General features: G+C 52.1%; 2 protein-coding genes across 6 annotated transcripts in view; one reads left to right on the forward strand and one right to left on the reverse strand.

Moving 5' to 3' along the window:
* The first annotated feature begins 21 nt into the window (after positions 1-21).
* PIAS3 (protein inhibitor of activated STAT, 3) lies at positions 22-10,060 on the forward strand. Of its 3 annotated transcripts, none has more exons than XM_008579397.1 (14): positions 22-48; positions 2,702-3,119; positions 3,280-3,364; positions 3,717-3,767; positions 4,006-4,096; positions 4,650-4,784; positions 4,987-5,092; positions 5,680-5,753; positions 6,471-6,631; positions 7,401-7,534; positions 7,615-7,783; positions 7,971-8,104; positions 8,300-8,337; positions 8,872-10,060. In XM_008579397.1, the coding sequence occupies exons 2-14, from the start codon at positions 2,705-2,707 to the stop codon at positions 9,136-9,138; spliced, it is 1,860 nt and encodes a 619-aa protein (XP_008577619.1). In that variant the 5' UTR covers positions 22-48; positions 2,702-2,704; the 3' UTR covers positions 9,139-10,060. The 3 variants fall into 3 exon arrangements, with proteins under 3 accessions (XP_008577619.1, XP_008577618.1, XP_008577620.1); XM_008579396.1 differs by lacking the exon at positions 22-48 and adding an exon at positions 652-778; XM_008579398.1 differs by lacking the exon at positions 22-48 and adding an exon at positions 715-778 and having other exon boundaries at positions 9,174-10,060.
* NUDT17 (nudix (nucleoside diphosphate linked moiety X)-type motif 17) overlaps positions 9,651-11,950 on the reverse strand; it is a 4,178-nt gene continuing 1,878 nt past the window's right edge. Inside the window, exons 3-8 of one of the 3 annotated variants that reach the window (XR_550995.1) lie at positions 11,841-11,866; positions 11,612-11,704; positions 11,232-11,330; positions 10,880-11,016; positions 10,329-10,473; positions 9,651-10,208 (exon numbers count right to left, since the gene is read on the reverse strand). Coding sequence is in view for 2 of the 3 variants with exons in the window: in XM_008579393.1 (XP_008577615.1) it covers positions 10,325-10,478; positions 10,880-11,016; positions 11,232-11,330; positions 11,612-11,704; positions 11,841-11,866 (509 nt within the window). In the remaining variant the exon portion in view is untranslated. Of the gene's footprint in view, positions 10,479-10,879; positions 11,017-11,231; positions 11,331-11,611; positions 11,705-11,840; positions 11,867-11,950 lie in introns of all 3 variants that reach the window. The other 2 variants (XM_008579394.1, XM_008579393.1) reach the window with 2 other exon arrangements.

Consider the following 11,950-nt stretch of genomic DNA (forward strand, 5'->3'; position numbering starts at 1 on the left):
ACCCTCTGAGCCTCCCGAGCCCCCTCCCCACTCCCCGCAACCGTGCTGGTAAGTCCCGCTCTCCGCACCAACTTTTTTGCTGCTGAGTTTGAGTCCTACGGCCGGACCACGAGCTGTAGAGTTGGTGTGTGTGGGAGGAGGAGGGGGCGAAGGATTGAGAGCAGCCGTCTTGAACTGAACTGTTCGCGACTCCATAGCTTCCCTAAAATGGGCCAGGGCGCCTCCATTGCCCAAGTTGGAAGAACTCTTCATTTTAGATGGTTAAACTTGTAGAGATGGAGATGAGGGTTTTCGCTCCAACTTCGCTACCCCTCCCCCATTTCTCTGAGATCTAGCAGTTCCCGAGACTGTCCCTCCATCTTTCAAGTATCTTTGGCTCCCTAAAAGCTCATCGCCTCCCAGCTCTGGCGTGGCACCCCCTCCCGCCCACCCCGCAGGCACTTCGGGCCCGCCTCCTCTCCGTTACCCTCGGGGAGCCCGCGGTCTTTGGGGCCGCACACTCCCTCCAGGACTACCGGTCTTGCCAGCTGGCCAAAGACGCGTGGAGGCTGGTCCAGCTGTGGAGGGCGGGGCGGAGGCTGGGGCTGTCCGAAGCCAGGCGGGCGGGGCCGGGAGGGGGAGGTGTAGGGGGCCGGACGGGGCGGAGCAGGCGGCATTTGCGGCCGGCGTCGGGGTGGAGAGTTGTGCGCCGGTCCCTGGGCCTGAGCTCCGGCTCGGGCTCGGGCTCGGGCTCGGGCGCCTGCGATGTCTCAAGATGGCGGAGCTGGGCGAATTAAAGGTACCGGCCCCTTCCCCCATCCCCATCTGGACTGAGCACGGCGGTACGCCGAGTCGGGGAAGCGACCGAGACTGGGTGCGGAAGGCTCGGGTGGGCGCAGGAGACGTGGCAGGGACTGGCTGCTGGGGATGGCAGAGAAGTGGCTGTGGGCGAGGAAGGAGCTGCGGCAGGGCTCCGGGGGCGGGGCTGCGGGGCAGATGTAGGGGTGGGGCCGAGGGGAATTGCAGCTGTGGCGGGCAGAGGCGCAGGGGGCGGGGACGCGGGGTAGAAGTCGCATTTAGTAGTAGGGGCAGTTATAGGGGTAGGGGCCGGAGGAGAAAGGTACCGTACGGGCATAGGGGGTGACTCGATCGAGGCCAAGAGATGCGCGCGACAATTAGGGGCGCAGTTGTAGGGGAGGCTTCTGAGGAAAGCAGCCGAGGTGATAGAGGCTTTGGGACTACTGTTGAGATCCGAGCCTTGGGAAGTACCATAGGCGGCTGAAATATAGGGGGCGGGACTGTGCGGGCAGATACCTCGAGGGGTGGGGCAGAAGCATCCTGATGGCTGGGAGGAGGGTCCTGCCTTTGGGCAGAGGCAGAGGAGTGTGAAACCATGGGATAGAAAGGAGGGAAGTTATAGGCAAAACTAACGGAGAAATAAAGACAGGACAGAGGAGATGGGGAGAAAGGTAGAGGAGCAAGTTTTTCATCACATTCTTCAAAAGGGGTCCAAGACAAAGCCTCCTATGAGGGGAAGGATTATGGAGGGCTAGCAGGGCCTGCCCATGACAAGCTCTCCTAGAGATTCACAGAAGGGAGTCCTTTAAGAAGAGCGCTCTCTTCCCACTACTATACAGAGTTTTGAGGGTAACCACATCTGAGGACATGTCAAAGAACCTTAAAGCACTAGGTTTATCCCCCTGCCTCCTGGCTTTGTTCTGCTCTTTGAAATGGAGCCATAGTCCTGGGCAGGCTTGGGGTCTAGCCACGGGGCCCAGCTACCTGTAGAGGAGCTGGCAATTCTGTGTCCTGGCTCAGGGGCCTTCCCCTCATTCTCCCAGGGCCTCTGTTTAGAGCTTTGCCCTCTCCACTCCCACCCCTATGGGTGTGTGGGTGGGTGGAATCACTTATTCTCTTCATGTAGGAGAGAAGCATGGTATTAGTTTCTGGCAGATAGAGTAAACAGGTAAACAGGCAGAACATCCGGACTTGGTGATTCACTGTTAACACCCACCACCCATCTTTGATCTTGTTTCCCTCGAAGAAAAATAGGGCTGAGGATGGCTGAAATGATGCCAAGAAAGGATTTGGGGGAGTTATGAGCTTTGAACCCTGACCTGAAAAGCCTGGCCATAAAAGCTTCAGAGCCTTGGGGAAAATAGCCGAAGTGGATTGAGGTGGTTGGGAGGGGTGGGACATGGGCACAGTCTTCCAGCCACCTGGCCCCTTTCTTCGCAGTCAGTGGGGCTGTCTGGCTTGAATCCTCTCTTCTCTCCCTCCTCCCTGTCTCCTGTCCTCTTTCCAGGAGGCTGGGATGGGTCTGAAAGTCTGAGAAAGAGCAGAGGAGATAAGCAGCTTAAATGAGAGTTCGGGCTCGAGGCAGGGATGGATGTAGGTGGCTGAAGTGGACTCAGAGATGTCTGAGGATGGTTTGCTGTCTGCCATCACCTGCCTTGACTCTGGTCAACTTCCAGGTATGGGGAGATAGGGTTGCTCAAGCTCTGAAGATGGTGGCGAGGCTGATCCAAGGGTTGCTAAAATGGACAAAGATGTCCCTTTGGCCAGGTCGCTGCCTGGCAGTAATACACTAGCTGCGGAACATCTTTCTAATCAGTGCTGGAGGAGAAGAGGCACTGCCCACCTGGTAGCTCAGCTCCAGTGTCCTTGGCAGGACAGGCCTATGCAAGGTAGGATTCTCAAGCTTCTCTGTTCTTTTCCACAGCACATGGTGATGAGTTTCCGGGTGTCTGAGCTCCAGGTACTCCTTGGCTTTGCTGGCCGGAACAAGAGTGGACGGAAGCACGAGCTCCTGGCCAAGGCCCTGCACCTCCTCAAGTCCAGCTGTGCCCCCAGCATCCAGATGAAGATCAAAGAGCTTTATCGCCGACGCTTTCCCCGGAAGACCCTGGGGCCCTCTGACCTCTCTCTGCTCTCTCTGCCCCCTGGCACCTCTCCTGTAGGCTCCCCTGGTCCTCTAGCTCCCATTCCCCCGGCCCTCTTGGCCCCTGGCACCCTGCTGGGCCCCAAGCGTGAGGTGGACATGCACCCCCCTCTGCCCCAACCTGTGCACCCTGATGTTACCATGAAACCACTGCCCTTCTATGAAGTCTACGGGGAGCTCATCCGGCCCACCACCCTCGGTATGGCTCTCTGTGGTCTCTCAGTCTTCCTGGACTCTCTGCCTATTCCCCAAGCTTTTCTTAGGCTTTTAGTCCTTTGAGATCAGCAACGTAGGATGGGGGCAACTTCTGTGGCTGCCTGTTCACAGTCTTGGGAATAACTGCCCCTTTGTGTCCTCAGCATCTACTTCTAGCCAGCGGTTTGAGGAAGCACACTTTACCTTTGCCCTCACACCCCAGCAAGTGCAGCAGATTCTCACATCCAGGTACATCTCTTTCAGTCCTCTGCCTCATTCCTGGGTGGTTACCCCTGGACTCTGCTCTCTGACCTTCATCTCTTCTGCCCTAATCTCCTCCCTGTCCATCCTCCGATATCTGCTTTGTTTCTCATTCTTTCTGCCTCATTCCTGGGTGGTTACCCCTGGACTCTGCTCTCTGACCTTCATCTCTTCTGCCCTGCTCTCCTCCCTGTCCATCCTCCGATATCTGCTTTGTTTCTCATTCTTCTGTATGTCTCTTCTCTATCCCTGGACATCTAACTTTCCATTTCTGTGTCCATTCAAGCCTGCCCTCTGGGGGCCACATGCTGACATCTCTCCCTCTCCCTCCTTGTTACAGAGAGGTTCTGCCAGGAGCCAAATGCGATTATACCATACAGGTGCAGCTAAGGTGAGTTGATTCTCCTTCCCTACCCTGCTGGGCTCCCACTGGGGTGGGAGTGAAATAGGGCTATGACGGATCCTCCTAGGAGATATCCCTGCTCTGCTACTGCCCACCCCAGCCCAGGGACTCTTGTTATGCTGAGGGCTACAGACATCCATGACTGATTTTTTTGGTTCCCTGTCTCTGCCAGATTCAACTCAAGAAACTGCCTCCCACTCTTTCATCCTCTTTCTTCTCTTACCAGGTTCTGTCTCTGTGAGACCAGCTGCCCCCAGGAGGATTATTTCCCCCCCAACCTCTTTGTGAAGGTCAATGGGAAACTGTGCCCCCTTCCGGTAAATGTTCTTCCCTTCTTCTGGCAGTAATCCCTTCCCATTTCAGTTCATAAATACTAACTACAAAACTATTATGAAGGAGACATGCCTAGCACAATGCCCGGCACATTGTAGGTGCTCAGTTTACTGACTGAATCAGTATAATCTAGAGAGTATTAAGATAGGGCTGAACAAAGTTTCTGTCAGAACCAAGAGGAGAGGAACATTACTTCAACCCAAAGGTTTAGGGAAGACTTCCTAGAAGTCAGGATTCCAGAGCTGAGAGGTGGAAGAAGTGAGACATCCCTATTCCTCCTCTTCAGGGACTCAGTGAGTGGGTTATTTCCTTGGTCAATAAATAAGCTCTCCTTTCTCTCCAGGAGTGAACCCACACACAACCCTAGACAGTGCCCCAGTTTTATGAGTCACTGAATGGGCTCTCATCCCTGTGGTCAGTGAGTGAGCTGGCCTTCCTTCCAGGGAGTGAGTAACCTGAGATAAGGTGTCTTTTGTTGTTAGAGCAGAGCCCCTTCCCAGAGCCACCTCTCCACTGACCAGTCCCTCCCTTCCCCAGGGTTACCTTCCCCCCACCAAGAATGGGGCTGAGCCCAAGAGGCCCAGCCGCCCCATCAACATCACACCCCTGGCTCGACTCTCAGCCACTGTTCCCAACACCATTGTGGTCAATTGGTCATCTGAGTTTGGACGGGTGAGCACAGCCAAATCAGGGTGTCTGGAAAAGCTTACAGTGGGTAAAGGGGAATTAATTATTTAGTGTCCTGGGTTGGGGAAATATCTCCCTCTTTATTGGTCTTTCTGTCTTAACCCACTGTCTCTGGTTCTCATGGGAAAGAGGGGTGGTGGTAGTATGAGAAGCAGAGACTAATTGTCTCCCCCCAACCTCCAAGTAGAATTATTCCTTGTCTGTGTACCTGGTGAGGCAGTTGACTGCAGGGACCCTTCTACAGAAACTCAGAGCAAAGGGTATCCGGAACCCAGACCACTCCCGGGCACTAAGTAAGTAACATCCTTCCCCTCTTCCGTCCTCTATTCTGGATCCAAGTCTTCCTGGCCCTCCAGCCTTCATCATCAAACCATACCCCTCTTGTGACAACTTACTTTTCCTCTCATATATATAAACCCCAACCCTGTCCCAAAACCCCTTACCAGTCTTTATGGTTGAGAAGTCGGACCACTCCCAGGCAGTGAGTGATACCTTTGCAGTCCCAATCATATATTTGCTTTGCACCTCACAGACCCTAACTCTAGACCTGGTAGAATATGGAATGTCTGGACTAGAAAGAATCTTAAGGATCATCTAATCTAACCTTCACATGATGCTTCGAGTCCTTCTAGATCATATTTAACATAGCCAAAGTGTCACCCAGCTAAGTTTAAACACCTTCAGGAATGGGGAAATCTCTCCCCCACACTCAGTCTTCAAAATTCAGACCCTAGTCCATCCCCATGTGACATCCCGCTGGCCCCCAAAGACTCTCTACCCAGCTGCCTCTCAGCCAGAGCCATCTGCTTCTGGCCTCACCAACTCCTGGGCTTCCTCCTGCCTTGCTGACTCCATGGCTTTGGCCTCACTCTTGTTTCAGTCAAGGAGAAACTGACCGCTGACCCCGACAGTGAGGTGGCCACTACAAGTCTCCGGGTGTCACTCATGTGCCCGGTGGGTACGAGGGGAGAAAGGAAGGGAGAGGAGGGCTGGGTTAAACCTCTGAACTCTGATGGGGGTTCCTAGGGATACTACAGTGAGGTTTTCTTTTTCTTTTTTTTTAATAAAAGATGGCCGGTAAGGGGATCTTAACCCTTGACTTGGTGTTGTCAGCACCACACTCTCCCAAGTGAGCTAACCAGCCATCCTTATATAGGGATCCGAACCCGTGGCCTAGGTGTTATCAGCACCACACGCTCCCTAGTGAGCCCTGGGCCGGCCCCTACAGTGAGGTTTTCTTTTTCTTTTTTTTTAATAAAAGATGACCGGTAAGGGGATCTTAACCCTTGACTTGGTGTTGTCAGCACCACACTCTCCCAAGTGAGCTAACCAGCCATCCTTATATAGGGATCCGAACCCGTGGCCTAGGTGTTATCAGCACCACACGCTCCCTAGTGAGCCCTGGGCCGGCCCCTACAGTGAGGTTTTCTTTTTCTTTTTTTTTAATAAAAGATGACCGGTAAGGGGATCTTAACCCTTGACTTGGTGTTGTCAGCACCACACTCTCCCAAGTGAGCTAACCAGCCATCCTTATATAGGGATCCGAACCCGTGGCCTTGGTGTTATCAGCACCACACGCTCCCTAGTGAGCCATGGGCCGGCCCCTACAGTGAGGTTTTCTAGGTTAAAACTATAGTGGAGACTCTAACTAGAGAACTCACCTCTCCTCAGCTAGGGAAGATGCGCCTGACTGTCCCTTGTCGTGCCCTCACCTGCGCTCACCTGCAGAGCTTCGATGCTGCCCTTTATCTACAGATGAATGAGAAGAAACCAACGTGGACATGTCCTGTGTGTGACAAGAAGGCTCCCTATGAATCTCTTATTATTGATGGGTAGGGCCACTCTGCTTCCTCTTACCTAGGACATCCACTAGGACCCCTTTTAAAGTATATGTGGCTTACTTCCCCTCACATGTACCCCAGCTCTCACCCTATCTATCTCCTTTAGCAATCCATATATATAAATATATATATATATGACAACACTAAGGACTTAAGTATGTGCAAGGCATCAGGCTGAGCACTTTGCTTGTTTTATCTCATTGAAATCTCACTAATAACCCTGTGAGATAGGTACTGTCATTACAGATGAGGAAATTGAGGCTGAGAGAGATTGAGTCTTGCTCAAAGTCATATTGTTAATAAGTGGTAGAGCCAGCATATTTAACTGTTATAATATATTGCCTATAACAACTATCTGACCCCACTGAACATAGTACTAAGCTTCTTTTGAGGGCCTGGGTGTGCCGATCTAGCTATTGGTAACCCCCTTTCAGAGCCCGCATTATGGTTCTTGTTCCCATTGCCTTTTTTGAGATGATTTATGGAATTCTGTACCTCTGTTCCTTCTGTCTCATTCCCAGTGCTACACTTAACAGGTGCTCAAATTGTATTTATTTTAAAACCCACTATTTAAAGTTTGCAAAGCTCTTTTCCATATCTTACTTTGATTCCAACAATTCATAGAGGTTCTGTAGGGTTGATAATATCCCTATTTTACAGATGAGGAAACTGAGGTACAGGAAGGTGAGTCACAGAACTCTTTGGCTACTGTTCCAGCCATCTCTCAGCCCCATGAATTCCCATCTCTTCCCTCTCCCAGTTTATTCATGGAGATTCTTAATTCCTGTTCGGATTGTGATGAGATCCAGTTCATGGAAGATGGATCCTGGTGCCCAATGAAACCCAAGAAGGAGGCATCTGAGGTTTGCCCCCCGCCAGGGTATGGGCTGGATGGTGAGTGACGCCCTGTCTCCCAGCTGAGCTAAATCTTGGATGGCCTGTTTTCTGAGACACAGTCTTCTTACCACCCACAGGCCTTCAGTACAGCCCGGTCCAAGAAGGAAATCCATCAGAGAATAAGAAGAAGATTGAAGTTATTGACTTGACAATAGAAAGCTCATCAGATGAGGAGGATCTGCCCCCAACCAAGAAGCACTGTCCTGTCACCTCAGCTGCCATCCCAGCCCTACCTGGAAGCAAAGGGTATGAGAAAATAGACTGAATCTACACAGCAAGAGGGACAGGGGAAGAAGTGAGGAATGCTTTCTGATCACTAGGCAAACCCTGGGGCAAGGGAAAGGTGGAGGGGACAGAGAGAGAACTTGGGAAGCTGAGCTGGGTGAGGGCATCTGTGGTTTGCTAGCTGCCCCAGCTCCTTTTCTCTACTCAGAGTCCTGATGTCTGGTCACCAGCCATCCTCGGTGCTACGGAGCCCTTCCATGGGCACGTTGGGCGGGGATTTCCTGTCCAGTCTCCCACTACATGAGTACCCACCTGCCTTCCCACTGGGGGCTGACATCCAAGGTATGACACTGATCACAAGATGGGGCCTTACACTGCCAACCCCTCCCCAGAACCACATCAGAACGCCCCCTGCTTCTTTTCAGTGTCTCGTCTCCTTGCTCTCTTGCAAGGGGCCACAATCCAAGGAACTTCTTTGTCTTTTGATGGTAAAGGGGTCAGATAGGAGGTTGATTTTGATTTTTCTTTCCCTACCAGGTTTAGATTTATTTTCTTTCCTTCAGACTGAGAGTCAGGTAAGTGGTCCCTTCTCCTCCCATGAAGATCTCAGATCTCTGAAGCCTCCTTTCTAGGCACTGATAGAACCCCTCCTCTCTCATTTTCCCCCAGGGATCTAAATCTGCTTTTCTGTGAGGGGAGGGGAGGTGTAGGCAGCTTATTTTCCTCCTGGGCCCCACTGTACTTCCTCAGATTCCCACCTGTGTCTCCCCTGTTACTGTTCTGTCCTCAGAGTTTTTACTGTAGCTCTGCCCCTGCCTACTCAAACACACACACACCCATGTCCATTTAGCACACCATGTCTGTCCCAGCTGGACATTCCACACGTTTCAGATGCCCACAAGGCCAAGAACATAGCAAGCTAGAGGGGCTGTCTCAAGGCAGGGAAAAGGGGAAGTAGGGGAAAGAGTTAGAGAGAGGCTCTCCTGCTGCTCAGACAATATCTTGGGATACATAGGGGTTGATTTACCCCAAAAGATAATTCTGAGATGAGTGATTGGGAGGTGGTTAGTCAGGATAAAATTTTAATCTATGACCTTGATTCCTCCTAGCACTATGGTCCCTCTGTCATCACCTCGCTAGATGAACAGGATGCCCTTGGCCATTTCTTCCAGTACCGGGGTACCCCTTCCCACTTTCTGGGCCCACTGGCCCCCACATTGGGGAGTTCCCACCGCAGCTCTACTCCAGCACCCCCTCCTGGCCGTGTCAGCAGCATTGTGGCCCCTGGGGGGGCCTTGAGGGAGGGGCATGGAGGACCCCTGCCCTCAGGTCCTTCTTTGACTGGCTGTCGGTCGGATGTCATTTCCCTGGACTGAGTTCTTTGGATTACGGAACCTTCTCTGCCCCCCAGCACTGAGCAAGTATGCTGTGGAGTCCTGACCCCTGGCCACTCTCACCCCTTGGGGGGCCTTGGCCAAAGGCAGACAGACCTTCATGGACACCTACTTGGCCTCATCTCTGTCTGACAAGGTCAGCTCCCAAAGGGTTAATATTTAACCTCTTTTTAAGGACATTGGGGTCTATTTTTAGAAATGTCTTTAGATGGCGGCACATTCCTTTGGGTCTGTTAACTAAGGCAGTGGGAGGCAATGGGATGGGATGTGAGTTGGAGGAAGGGCTGAATCCTCAGCCTTGACTATGTCTAGAGCCTCTTGGGAAAGGGGCCCTTCTCTTACCCCCCAAATGCCCTCTCTTCCCATCTCCCAAACCCATGGCTCTGTTCCTTCCCCATATCCATTGTCTCTTCATGTGCATTCCATTCCCTCTGGCCACAAAGACAGGTGGAGAGACTGAGACAGGCAGTTTCAGAGATGACAGAGAACTCTACTTTGGGTTGCAGGTTTTTTGTATGTAAACAAGAAATACCAAAATATTCCAAAGATGATTTTTCCCTGCCTCCTACTTCCCAGTATGACTGAGGAGGAGATAAGGCCTTAGCCTGATCCCCAGGGGTTTGGGAGCAGGGTCTGGCCTACTGCCAGTGTCTCTATTTATATATTTAAGTTCACAATGTTTCTTTTGCTGACCAGCCCGGGGCCTAAACTTCTAGAGGCCCATGGCCCTGTGGTTAGGCATGGCTCATTCTGCACCTTTCACGGGAGGTGGAAAGATTCTTGTTCCCTCTTCCCAATCTCCTTTTTCAGGCTTCTCCAGGGTCTAGGACCTATGTTGTAATTTTACTTTTTATTCCCAAAGTTGTAGCAAAGTTCTCACCCATAATAAAGGTTGTGAATGTTCTGTGAATGTCACGGAGGTGGGCTGGGGAGGGAATTATGCACTTCACTTTCCAGACCCCTGGTCTGGGGGAAGAGGCTCCATGTTCCATTCGTCCTTTGCTGGTCCTGGGTCCACATGAGCTCCACTTCCACATGGTCAGGATGTTACACTGAAGATTTCCAAGAGTGGCTATTCTTTCTTCCTTCTTTCCTTTCCCCCATGCCCATTAAAAACACTAGACCATTCCAGACCAATGCTGTGGAGCCCTTAAGTCCTTCCTCACCATTACCTGCCCAGATGTTGCAGCCAGAGCCTGAGGGCGAACTTGGTTCCGGTGCTGACCCTCTCTTCACCATCTGCCGTGGTTGGGGTCGTCCGCAGCAGTGTGGACATGGGCAGGACCAGAGGTCGGCCTCCATCTTCCTCTAGTTCCACTGCACTGCATAATGACAATTACTGTGTGGGCTGTGCCTTGTAGCTTACAAAGAACTTCCATCTATGTTTAGGTCATCTAGTCCACACATCTACCACGGAGCTGGGTGAGTGGGTGGGTATTAACCTCATTTTACAGAAAGGAAACAGGTTCAAGGAATGTTAAATGTGTTGCCCTTATGGGAGAGCTGAGATGAACACCTGGGTCTTCAATGCTAGACCGTAGGAGGAGGAACCCTTTGAGTTGATGGTCAGTGTCTGGTCTCATGGGTTATCTTAATTATCAGCTGACCAACTCCCTAAATCTCCCCACAACACAAAATTCCATCCTGAGAAAGGGATAGAAACTGAACTTCTCCATGTGAATGTGTTAGAGTGTTGGAGGCTCAGGAAGAAGCTCTTACTTACGGGACAGAGGGTGGTAGGTCCTGGGGAAGAAGTCTGGGTGTCTCTGTCCCGTCCTCTGTGGCAGCCACTGCAGCTGCGACATCTGGTCCCAGCCACATAAGGGCGCTCACCTCACTTGGGTTTGGTTGGATCCGGGCCTGGGGTCAGACATGTTGGTCCCTCAGTCACAGCCTTTCCCTGGAAGGCCTATTCTTGATCACAGCCTAACCGCAGCTGAAGGGATATGGGGCAGGGGAGAGACTATTGGATATTCTTGGATATCTCTGATCCCCCACCCCTCTTAAGTCACAGTCAGAACCACCTTGCTTGGGCTCCCCTGAGCCCCGTCTCCTTCCTCCACTGCCAGCCCTACCTGCAGCTGCTGCTGTGATTCCTGGGAGATCACAAGTACATAGAGAACGACGTGATGGTATTTGGGGAAACCCCAGCTCAGCCTAGGAGGGTAGGCAGACTAAGAGAGAAAACAGCAAGAGAACTTCCTATCTCTTTTTAAGACTGTAAATACAGGTTTAGGGTGAAACAATATGCTGGTGAAAAGCTGAGGAAATGAACGTTAGAGATGGTGAGGAGGAACATGGGTGAGATTTGTGGGTTTGAGGACTCCAGCCCACTGACACTCCACCATTTCCCCTGGGGCCAAGGTAGGTAGGGGCTGTTCTATGGACTTTGGTGGGCAGTTGTTGAAGTCTCTTGATTAAATAGGGAGGGACCTCTGGCAGGTCCCAGTCTCACCTCCCATAAACCCAGAGGGACCCAAGAGAACTGGCCCTGCAGCAGCTGTAGTCCACTCTCTTCCCAAAGCTCTCGAAGCCCTCCATCTAGAAACTGGGAGTCAGAGAGGGCAGGTCAGAGTGGCCAGTGCCTGACTCCTCCTTGTCCTTTAGTTTACCTCTCCCTCAGCCCACACCCAAGATGATCCCAGACAGATTTCTTGGCTCAGGGCAGGTCAACTGACTGGTACCTCCTCATCAAGTTCCACATGCCCACCTGTAACAAAAGTGGGACCAATAGGTGAATGGTGTGGCTCTTGACCAGGGACCCCCCCCCCCCCCCCCCCCCCCCCCCCCCCCC

The sequence above is a fragment of the Galeopterus variegatus genome, unplaced genomic scaffold (genome assembly GCF_000696425.1).
Source record: "Galeopterus variegatus unplaced genomic scaffold, G_variegatus-3.0.2 Scaffold1873, whole genome shotgun sequence".
Lineage (NCBI taxonomy): Eukaryota > Metazoa > Chordata > Mammalia > Dermoptera > Cynocephalidae > Galeopterus > Galeopterus variegatus.